Here is a 24,931-nt window from a genome sequence, read left to right as displayed (position 1 = left end):
CCTTTCTCCTTTTGAATTTAATTTGTGTTTGATTTAACTGATTTATCTGAGAAAGCAGAAATGCGTCATTTTCGGGTGTCACAGGTATCGCAAGGTCAGAACTCGTACCGTAACTGCTACGGCTAAACTGTAACCTCTGCAAGATATGGCAAGGAATACAGTGAATAAAAAGAGGACAAGAAATGCTAATGCGTGTATGTGTCATGGGCTTTGCCGTGTCAACTTCTGAATGCCGTCTCAGGATTTTATGGAAATCATAAAATGTTTGTGCAGGAGAGAGAGAGAGAGAGAGAGAGAGAGAGAGAGAAGCTACAATAGGGGCATTGTGTGCTTTAAACTCTGCAAAATTCAAAAACACTGTTTATCCAAAGTGGAAGAGAAGCATGATAACTAAAAAATATATACAGTTGAAAAGAGAAGCAGTAGTGGGAGTAAAAAAAAAAAGAGTGTGAGTAAGAGACAGAGAAACAGAGAGAGAGAAAGAGAGAGAGAGAGAAAAATGTGAGATGGGAGAATGAAAAAGCAGAGGGAGAGATATAAAGCCCTCTGACACACCGCTCCACAGCCAATGTGTAGAAATTAATTGAGTGAAAGAAATCTGCTGTTTAAGGGTGAAGTGGGTTGTGGGAAGCAGTGAAACAATTGTTTTCTGTCTGCCTGCGGCTGTGTATACTTCATTCCCTCTCTCTCTCTCTCTCTCTCTCTCTCTCTGTCTCTATGTCTGCTGGCACTCACCCCTTCTCTCTCTCTTTTTTTTCTTGCTCTCGTATGAATTCATGTTCTTTATTTTCTCTTACTGTTTTCATATCATGCTTGCCTCAATCACGTCTTTCTTGCTTTGTAATTTTTATTTTCACTCCATAATCATTCTGATTTAATTACGCACTTTGTGAACATTTTAGAACAAATGTATCCGAGGATGGGCTTGTGTGAGAGCTCAGCGAGTAATGTACTTGGTGTTTATGAGAGTATAAGCGCACACACACACACTCACACTCACACACACACACACACACATGACCTGGCATGTTTGCTTTTTTGTGCCGTGGAAAGTCTAGAAAGCAACTGCTTGCTGGGTAAAAGTTGGTAACATGGCAGAATCAGTACAGTAATGGATCAGTCCATCAATCCCATTTTCTTCTCACTGAGTACTTGTTTTCTTGTACTCATCAATATCGATACTGATGATAACATTAGCATGTTAACGAGCATGTTACTCGTTACCCGTTTCGGTACTGTTGCATCCCTAGTGCCATCCACTGCATGTATATATACACACACACACACACACACACACACACTCACACACACACACATGCACACACACACACGATATTATACAATGTACACACTGGTACATCAATACTAGAAGGCCACACAAACACTTTGAAGGATAAAAGACGTTCTGGCTTTGGACCAGAAATGATCTCAATGCCTCCTTTAGCAGCCCTTGCAGGAAAGAGTGGAGTATCGATCAGGTCTCAAGGCATCGTCTGCGTAATTGTGTGTGTGTGGGTGTGTGTGTGTGTGTGTGTGTGCACAAGAGTCACATAAACCAAGATCTCCAGGCTTTAAAATGGATTATTCAGCAAGAATAGTACATGAGGCAAGAAAAAGGAGAGGGGGGAAAAAAGAAGATAAATCACAAAGTTTCACAAAGACTCAAGTCGAGTCGGCGATGAATCAACAACCGATAGATGTGTGTGTCCGCTGACTTTCCAATCATTGTCTCTTTTGTTGAGGAAATCAAGCTGGCTATCAACCTCTTCTTATCGACCTGACAGGCATCTTCACACTCTCTCTCTCTCTCTCACACACACACACACACACACCTCTGTATTATCGCCTTCTTTTCTATGCCAAGTCACAGGATAAACACAGCTGACAATAGATGCTATGCTCGCTGGCTGTAATGCAGCACTGACGTACCTCTCCAGTCTTCACGTCATCAATAATGCAGGAGCAGAGCATGTCCTGAGCACGGATAAATAATCTATAGGTACACACTGTTCAGGCAGGAGATGATGGCGTGCTTATCGAAAAGAGCTTCCCATTACAATGAGACTGATTTATTAATGTCAATCACTGAGTTCTGACAACAGGCCAAATTTCAAATCAGGTACACAAGTGAATGGATGTAGAATAATAGCAGGAGTTGTTGTATATACAGCAAAAATATAGTTAAAGGCAGCGAGGATGTACTGACAGCTGCCTCTCAAGCCTGCTAATATTTCTAACTACAAAAACCAAAAACTAAGGAACACAGGCTTTAAACACCTGAACACACACTCACACGTGTACATGTATATAGTCATTCGTGAGGACCAAAAAAGTCCCCACAATCAACCAAACACAAACCCATTAACTAATCATAGCATGATTTACTTTATATCTGGATATACTGTATATACTTTAAAGGAAATATTTGGGAAAATAATTGCATTGATTAATTTTGGAGAGCAGTAAGGATGTAAACAAAAAAACAAAAACAAGTGCTTTACACTCCCTAAAAAATTACAAAAAATATAGCTTTCATTAAACTAAAAGCACCAACATACGTACGTATTCACAATAATACACTACAGTAATAATAATGTCAATAGAAGGTCCTCACAGTGTGTGTGTGTGTGTGTGTGTGTGTATGAGAGGGAGAATATATACAGTATATGGGATCTGGTGTATTGGTGGACGTGTGAATGTTTTGGTGTTCAGCCAATAATAAAAAAAAAAGAAGTTAATAAAAAAAAAAAGTCAATAAATCCCTGGTTGCATTTTTTTCAATTTTTACACTTAGCCTAAAACTGTGTTGTTTCATTTCTGTTGTTTCGCTCTTCTTGCCCAATATTAGATTTGACAAATGTATAATATTTCATTTCATACCCAGGAAAAGCCGGAGGTGAATATGAGAGAAAAAAGAGGAGGGAAAATGGAGAAAAGAGCAAAGAAAGAACGTGTGAATAAACACAGCGAGTGACAAACACAAGCCGACAGCCTCAGGTTTTTTTTGTATGTTTTTTTTTTTGCCCAGGTCTGGGATTTTCCCAGCAGCTTTTGATATTAATCCGTCCACTTCTCTCTTCTCTCACTCCTCTCGCACCTTGCTCTCACTTTATCTGGCCTCAAGGAGATACTTCTTATTTCTCTCCCCTGCTGGAGACTCGGAGATCTTCACGCTCCTGTCTGCTGTGTGTTTCACATTCATTTCAGCTGAGATCGAGGAGAAAGCTGCTGATGGAGAGAGATTAGGTACGAGGAGGTCCACTTCAGATGAAATGAAACTTCTTCCTCACTGAGGAATGGATAAATTCCTCACCACACTCCTCCACTCCCACCTGCGACTTTTAGTATTGAAAGAAGATCTGTGAATCCTGAGACCAATTTACTTTTTAATTTTATAATGTTTAAGAGATGGTTTTGCTAAGAATTCTCTTTTCATAAAGAAAGGACTGAAAACAGATTTTGATTTTTGTCTCCAATTTCGCCGACAAGGTCAGTGTGGAGAAAAGATGCTCCTGTAAAGATTGTGTGCACTGTGTTTATGATGAAAAATGAAGAATGATGAAACTCTCTCTCTCACTCTCTCTCCCTCATTGTCTCTCTCTCTGTCTCAATTTCTCTCTCTCCCTTTGACACTCTCTTCATCTCTCTCTCTCTTACTTTCTCTCTCTCTGTCCCTCTCTCTCTCTCTCTCTCTCTTCTCTTTCTAATCTCTTTCTTGCCCCCCCACCCCCCACCCCACTCTGGGCATTTCCATGTTCTCTCTTCTTCTCATCTCTTTTTCTGGTTCTCCACCCCTCTCTAGCCGTTAGCGCCCATGCTAATGGGCTTGATTTATTCCTGTTGGTTTAGTCGAGGAGTCTCCAGGCGACCGGAGCGGCTCACACAGCTAAGACACATCTGTCACACACCCTCGGTCTTACACACTGGTGGGTCAAAACGTGTGTGAGTGCTCGGCTTTTTGTCAGCCGTGTGAGTGTGTGTTTATGGGCAGGGGAGGCACGGTGTGCTGAGGAAAAAAGTAATGGCACCCAGTACATTGTTTAAACTTCAAGTAAGCATGTGTTCCATCATGTCAGCTTTGCCTCTCATAATAAATCAGTGCAGCAAATGAACATGAAGACAATTAAACGTGGACAGTACATGGATAAATAAAATGGAAATCCCTTTGTTAGTGTCTATTGTTTCAGCAGTTTCAGCAGAGAAGACCATCAACACCAGGTTTTGTCTCCTGGAATTGGACTGAATCCACCGCTGAGTCGATTCACACCACTGCTGAACTTTGGTTAGCTGTATTAATTCCAAAATCCATAATATATTTACTGCTCCTGTTACTTTGACTACGGCTTCCATGGTGACCGTTGTCACGCCGGCGCTTCCAGAGAGCCTACTAAAGAGAATGTGATATAACAAAGCTATTTCCGTGATCAAATAGAGAAAATGGATATTAGAGGGTGCAGGACTGAGGAACGGGAGCAAAGGTGAGTGTGAAAGAGCCTCGGCTGCTTCATTTCTTCACACTTCAATCAGTCTCCTAGTAAACAATGGCAGAGGTCAATAAATGCTCTGAACACGATGCTTTATACTTTCCTACTATATTAATTTCAACTCATCTTTTTTTTCCTTCTTTCCTTGTATCTATTCAAAGAGACTGGAGCAATCTGTCTGCCTCTTCAGGCAGAATAGCTCTCTCACTAACTTGTTTTAGTCCTTTAAAGAAAGAGGAAACAGCAATTTAAAGCTGATTTAGATTTAAAAAAAAGGGCAAATGTGCTCTAATGTTTCTGACCTTGTATGGTGGGATCAGAGAATGAAGTGACAAATGCACAGTAACGAGGTGTAAAAAACAACAACAGCTAAAACACATATGCACTACACAGTACTACAATGTTGTGAAATTTTATGAATGGTGTCATGACAGAAACTCACTCTCTCCTCTTTTGTGACTGTGGAACTGTAAAACGTTGGGAGAACTCCTGAGAACTTGAGCTGGGGTTCTCGAGAAGGAGAGAAATGGGAATTTACAGGAAGTTAATGAGGAGCTTCATTAAAACACATCCAAGTTCCATAAACAGAACATTTTTTGTTCTGAAGGCTGCTGACATTAAAACTGCTGCAGAAAGGTGAAATGTGAGCATGTGTGTGTGCGTCATCTATTGTGCGTATCCTCATGTAAGTCTCATGTACACTGATTGAAAAAATCACAGAGGCACTGCAACAATCACACAAAAGCACAACGGGTGCCCTTTTACCTTTTAATGAGGTCCAGGTGGAACAAAGCCTTAATCAGGTCACATTTTTTTTTACTGCAGGAAAAAAGGTTTCCCGAGTTTCATGAGAAACGAAGGAGAGGGTCACAGATGAGCTGCAGGCTCAGACATGAAAACGTTATGTTTAGCTGATTGGCAAAACGTGATCATCCATGAATTGGTCATCCTTTAATGCCCTTTGACCCCAGAAAGCACAATCGAATGATGCTATCACAGTATACAAGATGGCATGATCCTCAACCTGACAACAGCTACTTTAACAACTTTAACAGCAGGAAAAGGAGAACATTTAACAAGGCGTGAGCAATATATCAAAACTATGTCACAATATTTTACAAAAAAACTTAATTGGCCAAAAAAATTTCTTTCTGATTCTGAGTGTGATTCTGATATTTCCAGTTCTTTCATCTTATTTATTTATTTATTTATTTCAGGAAGAGGACACTGCAGCCCACCTACTTGTTTTCTATTTGCCTTGCTAGGTTTTGTGAATATGCCATCTTAAATTTCACCTATATGAACTAAATTAACCACTATGTTAATTACTTCTTTTACAGAAATAACTGAGCGAGCAGTCAAGGGCGATGCAGAATATCTATGGATTTAAAAAAGTCTTGTTTTGTCATTGGTATTCATTTAAACTGTTTTCATGAAATCATATGTAATGCACAAGGAGCATGCTCAAAGTACAGGCATTTTTAAAATCAGATAATAGAAAAAAAAAGCTCAATGTTCCATAACAAAGCTCTTACCAGTCCCAGCTAGTTTTAGCTAACTAGACTAGATTTTTATTTTTTTTTTGCTGTGGTTTGGAGGCAGGAAATTGAGAAAATTTGAGCTGCTTGTATGACTTGACTGTTAAAGTGAACGTCCCAAACATACACACGCTGTTAATTTTAGTTACATTGCAACAATGTAATATTAGCAGTGACATATTTCCGATTCAACATGTCATACCAGTACCAAGACTCATTTATTTCACTTTGTCCTCCATGTTTGTTTTTCTCACTTGCCCCTACTTTTGACCTGATTTGTCACAAACTTTTTTCAACGTCTCTTTCCCATAGGATTGCACGTAAAACGTGCGCTGGAGATTGCTGGATGAAAAGTACGATGTGATCTTAGAGCTTCTCGTTCATTAATATACACACAGGGATACACTATGGCACACTATGACACACAGACACAGATATAGGCTTACAAATATATGCACACATTCTCCTTCCACATCCAGGCACTTACTTCCCACATAAACAAGCAGTCACATTAAAGCGAGCACAGATAAAAACACTATCTTTTGCGCTTTTATTTAATTTCTACTGCTAATGAGTGGAGTTCCTCCCTCCCCTCTACTTTCGACTCGCAGAATTCAATACAGGCTTTGGGAGTTTACGGCGGTTCTATAATAATGATCAGAGCTGGAGGAAGAGTTCTGCTGCTCAGGCTACAGCAGAGGGGGAATATTAAATGAAGAGGAAAAAGTAACCGTACGAGCGGAACACCACAGGAACTGAGTAAGGTTTCAGACGGCAGAATTTCTTCATATCTACTAGCCTGTAATATGCAGAAACTGGAATCTGAGGCTGCACTGTTGGGTCTGATATGGAAGATGGATGCTGGAGATGAATTATTTAGCTCAGGAGGCTTTGTGCGCGTGTGTGTGTAGCATGTTGATGCCTCTGCTCACACTCTCGTACCTCGACTCCCTGCACTTTCAGCTTCATGTGATCCTCCCGCGTGGTTTTGCCATCTTTCCTCTTCTTCCAGCAGTAGCCGTCTTTCCTGTACTTCACTTTCTTCCTGTTGTATAGGATCATAGACCCATTCTGTGGCCTGAAAATTAAAAAAAGAGAGAGAGAGAGAGTTATAAATTAAAGGAAAAACCACCACGAGCCACCAGATCGCTGGAACAGTACTAGAGCAATGGAGAACGTTCTTCCTAAACATACTCCCTAAGCTGATGTTGTAATGATGGTGGTGATGAGCGCCGTCTAACACGTCGCTCCAAATTCTCTCATTAGAGTTCAGTTGTCCTGAGATGTCGTGAATGTGAAGGTCAGATCAAATGAGTATGATTTACATCATTTACCATCCTCATCAAACCATTCAGTGAGCTTTCCTGCCCTGTGGATTGGGGGCGGGGTCTATTCATCTTGGAACCGACCCCGCCCATTAGGGCAGAAAGGTTTCATGATACGATAAAGGTGTTTTGTAGTGACATTTCACGCTAAGAAGACATGCCAGCACAAATAAAACAAATAAATGTCCCACACTACATAACAGAGACGCCTTCTTTTTTTCACTTTAATTTGTCACTTCTCAGGATGAAATGCTGTGCCAACACTATGCCTCTGCCTTCCCTCATACATACATTAAAATTTGTGACCTTTCTCTACTAAAATAAACGCTCGATCTACGAAACCCATTTTCGCATTTTATGACATCATCGACCTCATGTGCAGTCGTTCAGAGCGGTTATGGAGAATGAACAGTGCATTTCTCTCATAAGTGTTTATCAGTGGCATAAGCAGGAATGATGGACTGTTCTCCAGACCTCTGTATTACACACATTAATGTCTCCATCGGGCCTCTTTATCTGCCACATCGATTCCCATTTGTATTGGGAGTTTATTGCTAGCCCTCTCCTTCACTGTTTTATGGCATTCTTCTAAAGCCACTTGTTTTTTTCTTCTTCTTTTCTTCTTCTTTTCTTCTTTCTTCTCCCTTTTTGACACAGCGAATCCGTTGCCTATTAGAGATGCTTTAACTGGAGTTGGATTCAGAAAAGGGTGGGCAGAAGGCGGCTAGTTCCACTAATATTTAATTATATATATATATATATATATATATATATATATATATATATATATATATATAATTTTTTAAAAAATATTTTGTGTTGTATTGCAGGAGCTTTATTACTATAAGAGCTATTTATCTTATTGCTAGCTTTCCCCTTCACTGTTTTATTTCTTGTAATTTTTAATAAATATTCATTCATTCATTCATTCAAATACTCATTCATTCACATTAATATTTTATTTATTAAACACTTTTAAAAATAGATGTTATTTTTAAACATTTTTTTGTCTCTTGTTTAAACAGAAGCTGAGCAATGCTGTACTGAATGTTTGCAGGAGATTTAATATTGTAACAGGGCTATTTATCGTCCCCGTGTGAACGCTATATGCTCAGCTGTTTTTTGCTTCCTACCTATGGGGAAGCTATTTTCATTTTTTCATTGAAGGCAGTTTGTTCCTAGAAAGGAAAACAGAACTAAAAGAGAAAGGAAGCACTTTAGCTGGGGTCTTGTAAGGTGGGCCCCGGGTTTATTCACAGCAGCGAGCACGATGTCGGCCCCTGCTCTCTCCTCTGCCTCTGTGTACGTAACCGATCCAATTAATCTTATCGGAATAATACATATTTATACATGGAGAGTGGGATGGGAAGAAAAGGAACACCGACCGCTTCGTTATCGGACATGGATGACAGAGGGCTCCTTCTCTTCAGCAAATTAATGGAGAATGATTCTGTGCCAGCAAAAGTGTGTGTTCTTAACGGGACAAACTTCTTATCTACAGAATGGTTCATATTTAGTTTACAATATAAATCTCGTAAATACAGCTTTTAAAGTAGCTTTTAATGGCTGGGCGCTTGCTATGATGAATTATGAATGTGTTAGGAGTGTATTCGTAATGCATTAAGAAGAAATAAAGCCTAGAATCGACACAGTTGAGTAGCAAAATACATCCAGGCACTGTATTGTAATTATGCAATTAATTCATAAGGCGACATAATCCTTAAGTAAGTACGCCTCCAGAGCTACGTGTATCTGCTGGTCTGCTGATAGAATGCATGAACAATGTGTGATATTAACAGCTACTAATTTAACCACAATGGTGATGATGAACTTGTTACTTTGTGGAGAAACGTTCGATAATTTCTTTCGTTACCACATGGTTAAGAGCTCAGAAGAAAGGTGGGTAGTGTAGGGAATTTTGTGGTACAGTTTCTCCTGAGCTCTTAACCATTTGTGTGCATGTGTTAACATTTAAGGCAATGAAATTGGTCTTCATCAGATATTGACATTGCCAAACCATTAATATGACACAGTTACAGACTCGATTTGCATTGTTTTGAACAAATATTGTATGACGTGAGCATCATGGTTTATCAGGAACAGCTGAAACTGCACCAGGACACGGTGTCTGTAATATTATAAAATCCCTGTCAACATATTTTCATAATTAGTTTCAATTTTTCTGAATTTCTGAAGATAGGAGAGACTTTATTTGGTAGACACGATGTCAATCAGAATTAGCCTTGTGCTTACATCATGTGCTTACAACTGCAGAAACGAAAGTGACTTCTTTCCTGCTCTCTCGGCCTCTTTGTGAGCAAAACTTCATCTAGTTAGAATTTGTACCATTTTATACACTCTGTATTAGTGTAGTAGTTTATGCGATGTAATGCTGAGCACTTCTACCTTTTTAATGAGAGTAAGAATAGCTGCACTATGTTTGAGATAATCAGGATTCTCACATAGTAGTGTAAAAAGGTAGGCAAGCTGTATTTTTATCCACTTTATATGGACACATTGACAATCCAAGATAATATATTTCATGCTCATTTACAAAAGTTTCAATGTTATAAATGGAAAAGCGACAAAGTTAATCTGATTTGCCAAGTTTCACCGGCAAAACTCAACATTATAACGATTAATAATCTGCTCACTGTGTTAGCAGACGGTTAAATGAGAAGACGAAAAGGTTAATTTTAATCTGTTTTATTAAACCGGACGTGATATGTGCGCTGTTTCTGCACGTTGCAGTTCCATGCTCTGCTGTAGCTTTTTAAACTAGCTAAAAAACGCCAACACAGAAATGAATGTAATGTTAATGACTTGCGCGAAAAAAGCACTGTTGAAGATCTGCTCCATCATTCTTCTATGCTTTTCCAGCACTAGCACTGTGACGAGATGTTTATGTTGCTGCTGTCAATCATTATGCAATCAGACACGCCCACACAGTTCTGATCAGGTTTTAGTTTTATTAAATTGTAATTAGGATCTGTATTTCTTCAATCTCCCAGTGCTAACTGTTTAGTAAAACTTCTCAAAACCAGTGAAACATATTGGTCTTACTTTTAAAATTATGTTTACTCACTTTCACTCTTTAGTATTTTTCTTTTTAAAAGAATATTTGATGAATGTCTCGTTATAACCTAATGTAGTAATGCACTAGCTGGAATCCAACCTGCATTTGCTAATGTGCACATTCCACAACACATCTTGAGTAATACTGTATGAAGAGTGAAATATTTTTAAATGGTTAGGAAATGGTCAATCTTAAATATCTCAGATTTAAAGACTTCATAAAGTGGAATGGATTTATGATGCTATGGGGATAAGGCAACTTCTCAGCACCCTCAATAAAAATGATTCCACAGTGAGCGAAATGGCTCTTGCTTTTTTGGGGGGATTTATGACACTGTAAAATACCATTGGCTATCATACAGAGCAGTTTAGTTTTTTTTGGGGGGAGTTTAAATGAAGGGAAATGGGTAATTGGACCTGTTTTTTGGATTACAGTTAAACAGGAGCTGGAAAATTGGAGCAGCCTGAAATTGCAGGGACACTGATGAGCTTACCCTTTCTGACAATGTCTCATTCTGTACTTTAAAAAGGAGAAATTTTCACAAGGACATTTTATACTTCTTTATTAAAGCTTAAAAAGTATAATTTTGCACATTACATTCTCTAAAATAGGTACTAAACTGTACTGCTTGTCAGTGGGTGGTCTCTTGAACCTTTAGATACTTGGAGAAGTGAATATAGTGTACCTATAAACCACATTGTAAGAGTTTTTAAGGGCCACATCTTTATGAGAACATTTGCATTATATAAAACAAAAATGTTTCAGCACAGTACCTTTTCTTTCTTCTTTCTTTCTGTTTGTGTATTATCTTAAAATACTTTATTGTTGTGATACACATTAGGTACTCATATGATAGGAATAAAACACTCCATGTCATGCTGTTACAGGAAAATAATCAATGATGTTTTATTCCTTTTATACCATAGCAAACTTCACTATATCAGCGATTACACGTTTTTAATCTGTTTATGTGGAGCCTCAGCATACAAGTCATTACAGAAATGTTACTGTATTAGAACGAGCAAATTCATATAAACCTATGATTTGCGGCAGCACTACTGTCAGAGCTGCTGTTATAGAAAATTAATCAACACCTTCTGACCAATCAGAATCCAGAATTCGACAGCACTGTAGTATATATGGTATTATTCAATTGTCATGCAATGCCAAAACTTTTAGTGAGAATTTGTTTTTCTGGTCTTTGTGCTGAACCAGGTGTGTGTGTGTGTGTGTGTGTGTGTGTGCAGTTTGTTCAAATCTCTAAGGTGAAAAGAAGCCAAATTACAAGCAGAAACAGATCCTGAATCAAGGTCATTCTATTTGCAACAAATAGTCCCAGAAACTATTTGGAGTAACATCGGCAATGGGTTTTAGAGACGACTTTTCCCAAAAGGTGTTAGAAAAGTGTTTCTTCTGGGAGTGACCACTCCTCTCTCCAGACAACACATCTACATTTTCACCTTTTAATAAGAGTGACAACTGTAACAAATAACCTTATGAACTCTGCTTCAATGTCATCAATCTTGCACATCAGTCAGTCCTCGGATTAGCGTGAGGATGAGGGCTGGGTCTGCTTGTGTGTTAGGAACATAAAACACACACACACACACACACACAATGTGACTTGATCTGTACTGTCAGCAGAGGGCCGACGATGGACGACGGGAGTTCATTGTTGTCAGGATGTTTTATCAGGCTATGCTCCCTATCATATCCCTTGACAGGAAGTACTTTAAATGTAAATACACAGTCGTCTCCAGAACATGTATTCGTCTTGTGCTCTGGCATTATACACCACACATGTAGGGTCTTGATTCATCAATGGCGAATGGATGTGAAATGTAAAATCAATATACAATGTGTAAATGTTTTTCTCAGCCCTGCGTCAGACAGGTAAAGGAGTGTGTGTGTTCGTGCTCCTGCTCGATCGAGGGTGTTAGGCTAGGCCAGGCTAGCATGTCTTGTCTTTGCTGTCGAGACTTTCTAGTGTTTTGATTTTCTACAAACACTCTGTCCCTGCAGAGCTTATCTGGATGAAGGACCCCACAAAGGGTTTATAAATAAAGGCCGCTTTCTGTCACTACTGGGGCGCAAGTTGAGGTCGTTTGTGTCAGTGAGCCTGGAAGGCAGGCAGCGAGATTCTAGCGTCTTATCTCCCAAAAGCAGAGAGCGACCATGTTGCCAGGGATCAATAAGGTGACCACAGGCGACTTTAAAACACACGGCACTTTCAGCTACTCTTCCGAGCATGCATTCGGACACGGCTGACTCGTGAGGTCTGTGGATTCAGAGCTGAATAATCACATATGCAAGTTGCTATGATTGGTTGATTTGCGTCTCATTTTATGGATCTTTAACCCAGGGGGTGTTGGAGGTCAGGAACGAGGGTGGCGTCTGGAGTCACGCTGTGGTCCGTAATGGAAAGCCTGAATTTCGTGGCCATGAAAATCGTGTTATGGTGTCAGATTGTATGAGTCAGAAATAGGTGTGTGTCAGAAACAGGCAGCACAAACACGACTCATGAGATGGAGTCATCGTTGCCTGCGCTACCCGAAGACAAGTCAATGTTTTCGGGTGCTTTGAATATTTTATTTTTAGGTATTAGTGTTTAGTTTGCCTTCAGGTTTCAAAATGTCCTATTTAGGAGATAAAAACACACTGCACTCTTTTAAAACAGTAATAAATAAATTGTTTACTTCTAGTCAGAAAGAAAAAAATGTTTGCAAAGTTGAGGAATTCAAAAAAAAGTTTATTAGAGATTTAAAAACAACAAAATTCTGCTTTCCTTTTTCAGAGGTTGCAGAGAGGACGTGAGAAAGAGAGGAAAAATAGTATATTCTTGTGTTTGGTTATCTCATCTGTTTTAGAAGGGCACAATTTGTGTGGGACTGATGCCCACGTTTAATTAAGCTGTTTGAAGTAGCAGTGGCTGTGACATGAATACATCAGAGTATGGCTGTAGTAGTGGTGAGGTCTCCTGCCCATCCACGCACACACACAAAACACACACAATACACAACATATTTCACCCTCCCTCCTCCTCAATCTTTCACCACACCCACAGGGAGTCAAATTAATTTCTTGCAAGACTGCAGGGTATTAAAGGAAGAGACGGTCGTCTTTGAAAGTGAGCAGAGCTTCAGTCTATTGTTATATGGAATCAGGATTCTTGCTGAGATGTGATGGAGTTGCTTCCTTGTCTAATGTGTCACGCCACTGGAATGTGCAGGGACATCTCCTTAAAAATCAGGGTTTTTTTTAAATGACAGCTTAATCAAATGCAATATTTTAACCTTGTTTTTCTAACTGTGTGTGATGAGAATAAGCTCCATTTAGTCCTATTTTCATGTGAAACCTGAGGTTTCATCAAATCTGCTTTTTTTTCCCAACCTGTGCAAGGTTTATGTGTCTCATAAGCTAGACCAGTCATTGCCTATGGCCTCTGACTCTGCCCTATTTAAAACCCTGTCTAAATACAGCACAGTATGTTCTCCCCTCTGCCTGCCTCTCCGTCGCCTCGCCTTGCTTCGCCTCGGCTCAGCTCAGCGTAGGTTCGGTCCATTCCCATTCTCGTCTCATCCCTGTCTCACACCTCTGTAATTTCATATCCATCATTAAAAGGCTCGGGGAGAACGAGGCTCCGCCGGAGCGCCCGGCTATAAAAAGCATTCCACCGACGAGCGCCTTGCCTTCCATTTCCATCTCTGTTGTAAATTGGCAATTTCTGGAAGCCTGACAACATTGTTCTCTCGACAAAGAGTGAGGAGAAGACAGCAGCTTATTAACCTGGTCTCAGATGCACCCACCATTCAGGTTAATAACCGCAAAGCGAAACATCCAGGGGCCTGGGGGAGAGCATGCTGTGAGACTGGCATTGACGATCATGCGAGAGACAGGCGGCAAAGCCCAGGAGCTGATTGCAATGAAATTAGATTAATCTTTGAAATGATACAAGGGGGCCTTGGATGTTTGTCGATTTTATCCCTCTCAGATGCTCTCTCTCTCCTTTTCTCTCCTGTCCTGGCAGTTTTACTTTCCTCTCATCTTCTCTTCATTCTTCCCCTGACACTTCTTCCTCCTCTCCAAAGTTCCTCTCTCTTCTCCTCTCCTTGAACAACCTCCAGTTTCATCTCTTCTGGTCTTTATTGATTAACAGTCAGATGTTTTGTCATCTTCAGTATAATTAAATAGTGATGTCCAGATACACCGATACATCATTCGTGACTGACGCGGTGCTAAACTATACTCTTTGGTAGAGGACAGCGCTCGGTGGCTTTAAGATTGCAGGCCTTAACTAGGCGATTTATCTGACTGTGCTGTTTGTCTCAGCAGTTTTGTCCTCTCTCTTTCCCAGAGGAAAAACAAAAGGGAGAGAAAAAAAGAGTGTGTGTAGGTAGCGCTACATGCCATGCACCATCGGCAGTGCCCAAGGAATCCAAAGGATCAGCTCTCATTCATCAGCGTGGAGTCGTAGTGTGGGCTGTAAATGGAAAGCTTAAATTTCACGTGTGTCCACCAAAACTGAGCAATAACAACTCATCATCGTCCACACTGCCTGAGAAAGACTCAACGTTTCATTCTGCTTGGATTTTCCAAAAGTGTTTTCTCTGCTACAGGTTTGTCTCAGCAGTTTTGTCCTCTCTCCCAGAGGAAAAAAGTGAGAGACAGAAAAAGAGTGTGTGGCAGACCTGTGGCCAGCGTTGCACATTGTGTGCCAGCGGCGCTGCCCGAGGAATCCAATGGATCAACTCTCATTCATCAGTGTGCAGTGGCATGCCTCTCCAGCCCACTGACCCAGCACACAGTGTGGCCACTGGGCCTGATATCGACCCACTCCACATGTCCACACCATGGGGGGGGGATGAAGAAGTGGACAAAAAGAAGGAAAGAAAGAAGGATAGAAAAAAAGAAAGACTTAAGCTGACAATATCAGTCACATTGTCTACATGATAATTTTAGTAATCATTCGCAGTCTTACTGGCATTGTATTATACATTTTTTCCCCACGTTATACTTTTGCTATGTATTAGTTCTGCCTGGATCTGAAAACATTAAATATATTTACTGTATATTGAGATATTGTGGTGTGTTTGCTGATTTCGGCTCCAAATTTGTTGGTTGGTGCTGTATGTTTGTTATTCCTTTGAAAAGTTAGAGATTGTGTCATATTAATGAGAAGCCCAACACAGAAGTAGTGGTGCAACTGAAGTCCCAGAATGCGATGCAGATATACAATGCTGACTCAGATAGTTTGTGACATATATATATATATATATATATACAAGATATAGTTGATGCCGGCATTAGCATGAAAGTGGAAGCTTTCAGATGATATAGCTGGACAGACTAAAGGACTAAAGCGCCACTGCATGATTCTCTTTAGGCAGAGGGTTAAATCCCACTGCGCCACTATCAGCAGGTGGTCGAACAGCATTGTGTGTAACGTAGGAAAGTGAAAATAGGCCAATCTGAAAGAAGTTAAATCCTGGATGCCACTAAAAGTCTCATGGTGGTTGTTTAGATTGGATTTTTCCTTTCAAACTGTCATGTCAGCAAAAGAAGGTCTACTTAAAGAAAGAAAGAAAGAAAGAAAGACATTGTTTCTGCTGCAAGTAGATGCGTGTAGCTGGCTGTGCTGGCACTGGATCATTTGATGAACAGCTGACGGGGATAAACAGGAGCTTTAGGATGACACATGCCTCTGAGATGGAGAGCATCCTTAAACAAATCCCTGATATATCCTCTTTATTCCCATGTTAAACCTCAGGGATATATACGACAGATACATATTTTTACACCCGAGTTGCGGGTGACTCGTTTCTACGGCACACTACTGGTCACTATTTAGTTATAACAGCTTGGAGTATCACTGTCATTTTTGTTTAACTTCATCTTCCTTTCCTTGCGTCATAAATTATGTGACAGGCACAGAGATGTGGGAAATGTCTAGGTTACATTAGCAAGGACCTGAAACTGAGAGCCACTGCACAAAGCTAATATTGACCAGCTCTGACTTACCAAATAAAGAGTAAGCACAGACAGCGAGGTGGAGAACAAGAGAAAGAGACAGTGAGAGACGCTGTCCTCTGTAACATATGGTCCTGACATTGAGGGTCAGTGCGTCATTGGGGAGCGTGCAGGCCGATAAATACTGCATCAGCAGTGGGCCGAATCCTCTGCTTCCCATCCCATAAGCCCCTCTGCCAACGCTGTCGCCAGCGGAAATACTGAATATCAATGACCACTCCACCTTCCCTGTGGTCACCTATGCTTCTGATCCTTTTGACCCCCATTTCCTGCCTCCATTTCCCCGCCCAGCAGGGGCCCTCTCTAGATTCGCACATACTTTTCCTCCTCCTCCTCCACTCTTCATGGCTCATCTTCTCAGACAGATGGCGCAGAGCCAGATTAGCGCTTCGTGACACATCCTGGGAAGAGTATCTACCGCGATCCAGTGTGTGGACTGGTTTCGATGAGACTTCACAGCCATACAAATGTTCTTAATAAAGGATGATAAACTGTGTAATGTTTCAAAGGTATATATCTTATACAAAGAAGAAGCAGACAAAGGAAAAAGTCAAACTGAAAAATCATGTGGGATTGTGGGCACTGAAAATCTGACTCATGGCACACTGAGCTACTTTCAATTTTATGCAGATTAAAAGTGGCATCGATGTAATGTAGGCTGACTATAAATAAAAGTTAGAGTATGAACCTACTACTTTCACAGCTGCTGTTATAGAAAATGAATCAACACCTTCTGACCAATCAGAATCCAGAATTCAACAGTGCTGTGATGTAATACACAAAGGTTTGCTTGCAAACCTTGTATACAAACACGCCTCTAAAGTGGTGATTTGTGTTAGTGGCAATATGAGAAGTTTATTTAGGTACCCGTGGATCAACACTCCACCATCCAGGTGGACACCACAGGTGTTTCCACAGTGCCCATGGCAGAAGGTCCTCCACCTGCTCCAATGCCAAAGCTCATAAACATCCCATTACCTTCATGATGGCCAACACGCTGCAACTGGGGGTAAAAAAAAATAGCAAAAGCCTTGACACAAGACGGCCTTTCAGTTGACGGCAGTTCAAACTCCGCTCTTTTTTGTCTCTTTACTGCTGCCACTGTGTGTGTAGGGGAAAACTGCAGCCTCGTAAAGCCTCCACTTTTTGTCCCGCAGTGTCAGATTTACATCCCTCGTTAAGCCAATGACACCCTCCACCCATGATGGCTTGTTAGTGTGGATCGTTTTAGCTGGGGCAACATGCTATTAAGATTACGCTTCATTAATGAATAAGGCATGCTACTGACACAAGTTGCCATAATAGTGTAATATTCTCATGAGGGCAGCTGGGTTTTGTCCAAGCAAATAGTGGATTTTATCAAAATTTTACGAGAATAATTTGTCTCTGGGTCCTGGCCACCTGTTACCCATGATTCAAAGACTCCTTGTGACTTCACAGATAATAAGGTGTCCCACGGTGTGAGAGGCTGCCGTGGTTTTTGTAATGAGTGAGAAGTCGGTTGATGCTCACTGACAGCCATGGCTCCTTACGATGGCGTCATGGTACAATGGTTTGGTAAAGTAACAGAGTTCCCGTGGCTGCCCTGGAGAAAAAAAAACAGTTGTTTGTGCTGTGGAGTCCCATGGGGCTGTGAATGTGTGTGAGGGGTGTGTGTGTGAATGAGAGTGTTTAAAATAAACTCATTTGCATGACTTGATGAGGTTCTGGGGGAGTCAAGAGTGTGTATGTGTCAGTGAAGGTGACCTACAGGGTTAATAGTATGTGAGGCAGAGAAAACGACAGTCACCTCAAGCTTCTTCCTTTTACTGACAGTGTATCTAATTTATTCTGGTATAATCTATTTCTGTCTCTTTACACATTTGTGTAGTTTTACACAAAACTGCAGCTAACAACAATTTTGGTAATATGTTAAATAGTGTTGTGATTAGTAGATTAAGTTGATTTTGTTTGAGAATAAGTATAAGGCCCTGAATGCAAAATAAAAAGTAAGTCATTAGATTGTGGAATTGGCATGTTAAGGGTTCAAATAATGTCAAGAATGTAGTTTGGTGTTATTCAATCATTTGAGCTCCTCTAATTGCCTGTAAAAACACATGGGAACTGTTGGCTGCTTAACTCTGATTGGTCAAAACGTGTTGATTCATTTTCTATAACGGCAGCTCTGACAGTACTGCAGGTTTATATTAATGTGCTCCTTCTAATACGTTATTGTTTCTATAGTAACAGCTCATTCCCTGGGACTTGGACATCGGACGCTCGGACACTAAACGGATTTAAAGACGTGTGTAATCATTGATATGTTGACGTTTTCTGTAAGGAGACGTTTAATTAACATTTTTGGAAGGAGTCTCCAGTGTCAGAGATAAAGCTGTACCTTTAAGTTTTCAGACATCTTCAGGACAGATGAGTTTACACATTGAGGTTTCACAGTAACACGACAAGCTGCGTTATTAATGCATTCAAGGGAGAGAAAAAAAAAGTGGCTGGTGAGGGATCAACTGTTTTTAGCCATTATAACATAAGTGAGAACAGGAAATAACTTTTTTATTTGTGGGCATTCCACAACATAAATTTAGCTATGATAAAACTTAACTATGGATAAAATTGCTGTGGTATAAGAAGAATAAGACACTTCAGGCCTAATTGTTGTCTGGTGGCTTAGTGATCTATCAGCTCTCCATGATCACAACAAAGTATTCCAGAATGACTGTAATTTATTAGAGTAGTCATTTATTTGGCTGTTAGTACTTTAAATTTTTTTATTGTGATGCAGGCAGGACACTCAATTCAATTTAGCTTTTTGTGCTGAATTAATTGCAGAAGCGAAAGATGTGCTTCATTTATAATTAATACTCTAATGCTCACTCAGAAATTACACCTGACTCAATTAAATAATTTTTAAACTGGTTACGAGCTACTCAAGCCCTGTGTCTCGTTTTCTTCTCTGTTTTTTCTCCCATGTCAGTCAGCGTCTCCGACAGTGCTCCTGATCAGGTATGCCGAGCCTGATGTGGCTTTTTGTGGGTGTGCAGGAGGAGAGAGAGTTTGCTCAGACCCAGCGTATCTGTACGCAGGTCCATGCTTTAGAGCTGGGATGTGGAATGTTTACTCAGTACGAGCCGGCGCCTGTGACTGAGTGTTGCGTTACAGAGCAGCCGTGTTGTCATACATAATAAGGCAGCATAGTGCTCAGAGACGAAGGCCAGCTCCTCTCCTTCTCTCGGCTCTGTCTCAGGACTGCCTGGGGATTCGACTAATGCATGTGTGGTTTTTATCTGGGGCTCCGTGGGATGGGGGCGGGGATTGGGCCGGGTTGGGAGGGGGTCTATGAATGGAATGACGGGAGTTACACAACTGTATTTGATAAATATAATAAAGGAGGCTTTGACTTCATGCTCATGTATGTGAAGATAACAGTCCGAAAAACCTGCATCTTTATTATTGTATTGAAATTATCCAATTCACTGATTAATGCCACAGAAATCAGTGCAAACCGTACTAGGCAATAGTATAGGTTGAGAATAACAGGACTGTGCAGCAATCTGGATCACAGATTTAAAAGGAAAAAAAACAACAGGAAGCCTTCAAAAAGCAGTCTCATCCATAGGCGCTAAGGGCAAAAGTGAGTCAGAAACGCCTCCCTGTTCCTCTTCCTCCTCCTCCTTGTCCTCCTCCTCCACATTTTACCCAACACATTTCTATTCCACCTGTGCGAGGTCCTCCAGATAGAGCCACAGCAGCAGAAATGATTGTAATTACTCTTTAATTTATTGACTAATGGATGCAGCCTCCCCTAACAGCTGCAATTGTTCTAATGTCCCCAGCACCCAGACACAGCTCAAGTCCTTTTTGGGCACTGTAACTAAAATAATTTATCATTACAAGCACATTAAATTGAAACATATAGACCATAACTGTTGTAATTTATATCAGTTTGAGCCAGTGGCTTTTTTTCGCTCTCTCTCTCTCTCTCATTCTGAAAAAAGTGCGTGTATCAGGTGGTACAGTCAGTGCTGTTTGTGTTCCTTGTAGCAGACAGTGTGTATGGAAAAACAAAGCGTAAGGAAGCTGATTTCATGCTTGTTTTTTTTTTTTCTCATCCACAACTTCATGTTTTACATAATACTATGGGAGGCAGTTGCTATTAAAAAGTGCCATTGCTGACTTTTTTTTTTTTTTGTCACAGCAGAGCTTCCCAAAAGTTGAAAAAACTGCAACTTTTCAGAAAAGCACCGAACTATGGTCAAGGACATTTTTGACCAGTTTTGTTAGTGAAAATATTTCAATATTCAAACATTGCAACTGCAGCTGTAAAGAAACACAAGCAGCTGCACTCCTCATCACCAGTTATACCAATCTTTATTTCGTCTGGATTACTGATAATAAATCTAATAAATCTAATTTACACAGCAAGCTAGGCTAGTTAGTCATTCAATACTAGCTAGGACTGGTAGATTAATCATGGAATAAGGTGATCGATATTAGACTTAAGAATACTGCACTTGCAGGTTTTAGTTCTACAGAGCCTGACAAGGTGGTTATTGTTTAATAACGTGTGGCCACAAATTAATATTTAGAGGTCACAAGTTTATTTCAAGGACACAAACTAAGTATCTCATAGCTACGGATTATTATGCTGTGCCCACAAGAGACCAAAATTGTGGCCACGGATTGTCTAACCGTAACTCATAATTCTTGACCTCAGATTAGGAAAAATCAACGAAAACTTGTAATTCCTACTCATGAACATGGGGCAGTCTCCTCAACCTCGAGTTCAGCAAGTGACGTCAAATCAACATGGCTGCTGACAGCATCAGCAGTAAACAAAGTAGCACTTCTTTACTTTTAAATGAGTTATACTGTATATACAAGTATCTGCTTTAGATCGGTCAACATACAGACATATTCACTTGTTAAATCTATAACATTGACTCTACACTTTACTGTTTTGTGGAGGTAAATAGACATCACTCATCACAGTTAGCTGGCTTGTTGCTAACAAAAGGCAAGAGTTGTCCATGTTTTTTTTTCTCCCACTTTGTATGTTGAAAACTGACAGAATTCCGAGGTAAGTCAAATGCAACATCTGCTCAGTTTTAATAATTTAATTTATAGAAATGCTCAATCTGTAATGTTTCATATCTAACATCAAGTCAAACAAACCAAAGCCAGATCGCTGAACCCTGCCATCACCAACGAACACCCTTTCCCTCGTCACACTCATTTTTTTGTTTCTGTTTGTTTTCTGCTCTCTCTCTTTTTCTTCTCCACTGACAGATTTGTGGGTCTGATCAATAGAGTGATGTGGGCTGGTGCTGTGAGGACGGAAGTGCCTTATCCCAAGAGGGGGACAATAAGGACACACACACACACACACACACACACACGTGCGCGCGTATGCATATGGCAAACTCTCCCTCTGCCCTTCACACACCAGCTCAGTCACTAGCAGTGAAGGCAACAGGGGGTTTTTGAGAATTTCTTTCAAAGTTTAAAATCTCTCATAATTAAAATCTGAAGTTGAACCAGGAAAAAAATACGGTTCATTTTGAAAGGGAAAAAAACATTGTGTGTATAATAAATGCGCTGAGTTTTAGTGTGCTATACTGAATGCTAAGCTGTGACATAAAAGATATTACACTTGCAATAGCACCATAAAACAGCAAGGAAATCTGTCCTGAATGAGCTTTGAAAAGCATTTTCAAGGCACATAAAGTTTAACACAAGGGGCGCATCTGCCGAGCCTCAAGGTTCCACACTACAACACAGCTTCGATTTCAGCACCAAAACACAAAAAGAGGTCTGAGTGCACAGAGAGGGAAAGAAAGTGTTTTAAAGATGTGTGCAGTTGTTTTCCAGACATAATAAAAGGTTCAAGTAAACCTAGAGCCTTCAGTTTATGACTCCTTGAATGAAGGCTTGAGTCGAGTCTAATGAAGCAAGTGAAAAGAGGACTCTTAAGAAAATAGTGCTGTATAGATCAGTACACTTCAGGTGGAAGGTTTACAGGATATTTTTGGTCATATGTACACACAGTTTTGCTTTTCTGTAATCCCTCTTCTTCGCTGCAGGGGGCACCATAACATTGACTCTCCATTGTAGTGCCTGCTTGATGAGGATTTTTTGCTTAGACAAAGCAAAACTGGAAAGTTAAGAAGGTGCCTTCGTTAATTTAAATATAATAAATTAAGTGCCTAAAATGTTTAGCCTGGTTTATTTTGTTATTCATACATCTACCAGGATATCTGCTAGTATTATCTCAAAGTGTTTTAATTTACGCCTTCCATCGAAATGATGTCCTTCAGATAATAAGATTACATCACAGATTTAGAAATTCATAGAAATTCTCAAATAGTAGTTTCTCAAGGAGAAAGTCCTCAACCAGGCCCTCCAGGCAGACCTTGCTAGCCCAAATCTGCAGGGAAAGTGCCTGACCTCACTCCCCGTCCCGAGGTTGGCATGGCTGATGGATGGGGAACATATGGCCACGGTTCCTCATCTGCTGTAATGGGTAAGCCTCGAGAAATGTTTAGAATGGACCAAACGTGAGGAGAATTAGGAGAAATATTTTATCTGCTCAGTTCACGCCCTAACATTCTAAACTGAACCTCCTCATTCTTCAGTTTCTTCAAATTTTTTTGTCTCACTAAACATTTGGAGTCTCTAAATATCAGCTGTTTTACAGGCTACTATTTCATACCCTATATAATATATGCATAAATACACATGCATTTTTGGATATACGGTAGATGTGTTCTGATATGGGTGTGTGTGTGTGTGTGTGTGTGTATGTATGTATATAGATAGATAGATAGATGGATAATGTCATTACTAATGTCATGCCCTTACTGTATACACATAACACTTCTCTTCTTCCTTATTCTTCCCTCTCCTCTCCTCTCTTCTACCAGTCAGATATATGTGTCATGCATGTTATCCATTCCAGAGCGAGAGCTGGAAGTGAGGGATGGTAAGATTGACAGAAAGAGACACTGGATGGAGTGAATGTATGGAGGAGGGACATTTGATCACACGAGGCCTGTGGCGCTCACAGCTGTGCACGTGTGCAACAGTGGCTTCTTGTCAAACGTTGTTAACGCCTCACGGCTGTTTCCTCTTTCTATTTGGTGCCTCCATTTTCCAGCGAACATCTGAACGAGGATGAAATGATCTCATGGGTCTCCAGGTCCTGTCCTGGAGATTGAGCTAGAATCAGGAGCTGATAGGGTGCTCTGGTATGACCGAGGTGTATGTGAGTGTATGTGTTGGATGAACGAACCCGGCGTGGAGCTGCCTATAGCAGCGGAGTGTGTGCTGGAGCCGCGGGCGATCAGAAGCCAGATGATCCCATCAGCCCTCTCGCAGAGGGGTCTGGAAACAACACACACTCCCCATTTCTCTAATATCTCTTTTCTCTCATTCTATAACCTACGAGCATTTACACGCATGTGTTTTTAAGCTATAATAAGATTTCTACTGATAAAATTATACAAATACAGGGCTAGAATATGGAAGGAATAAAACATGGTGCAGTTTTGTGATGAAGTGGAGTTACTCTTAGCAACCAATTACAATTTTTACATTTAATGCTGTGGAACATCCATGACACAAGTTAGTTCCTGGGCAATTCCACGGAAATGTCAACCATGGAGAAATACCATAAATATCAAAAATACTAACCTTACCTCAGAAAATGTGGTGAGCACAGGAGCAAAACTGCTTTTAGTATGTCCTTCACTCATATATATTTTGTCATTATTTATTGTATTTAACTTTTTAGAAAATTTAGAAAATTTCTTAATAATGTATAAATATTTTAAAATCTATACTTTTCGTGTTCATTCAAGTCTCTTCCATGTTATACACATGATGCTTTCTGTGATGGTCTTTAAAATTCACAGAGTTTGCAGAAAACGTGTCTTCTGCAAGTTTGTCCGTTTGATGTCTCATCTATAACGCTGATAAATTGCTGCGTACGTGAAAGGTGTAAATCAATATGTGAGTATTTAAGACTTGTCTGCATTGTCCTCAAGAGGTGAAATGACAACACATGCAGATTGACTAATTGATCCTAAGTTTGGCTCTGCTATGAGACATATGAGACATTCATTTAGCTAATGTGAGTGAAAATGTCACATCCATAATGCTGGAATTTGCCCTCACTTACGTCAAAGCAGCTATAACCAATCGTTCTTTCACCAGCCTCTCTTTTTTTCTCTCTTTTGAAGTTAGTAAAAATATGCAGCTTGTCATGATAGCGAGAAACTGCAAAGTGCAAACTCCTCTGTCCTGAAAACTTTCCTGTGTTGTAAAATTTAAAGCAACAGTTTCATCATATTGACTTTTATACATTTATGCTTTAATCTGCTTATTATTAGATACGGTGCCTATCTTTTAGCTGAGAATGTGAACTTGGTGTACTTTTAGAACAGTAGTCAGAGGTCCTTTTGTACACTAATATTCACAACTCAGGGTGAA

General features: G+C 40.2%; 1 protein-coding gene across 13 annotated transcripts in view; it reads right to left on the bottom strand.

The window, feature by feature from the left end:
• The window catches only part of LOC113538092 (calmodulin-binding transcription activator 1-like), a 226,555-nt gene that overhangs the window by 82,787 nt on the left and 118,837 nt on the right, over nucleotides 1–24,931 (bottom strand). For all 13 annotated transcript variants that reach the window (XM_053227050.1, XM_053227048.1, XM_034314130.2 and 10 more), the window contains one exon: nucleotides 6,965–7,100. In XM_053227050.1, coding sequence (XP_053083025.1) covers nucleotides 6,965–7,100 — 136 coding nt within the window. The remainder of the gene's footprint in view (nucleotides 1–6,964; nucleotides 7,101–24,931) is intronic.

Source organism: Pangasianodon hypophthalmus, chromosome 20, assembly GCF_027358585.1.
Source record: "Pangasianodon hypophthalmus isolate fPanHyp1 chromosome 20, fPanHyp1.pri, whole genome shotgun sequence".
Lineage (NCBI taxonomy): Eukaryota > Metazoa > Chordata > Actinopteri > Siluriformes > Pangasiidae > Pangasianodon > Pangasianodon hypophthalmus.
Note: the sequence above shows the minus strand (reverse complement) of the source record. Positions and strands in the feature narration are given on the sequence as shown.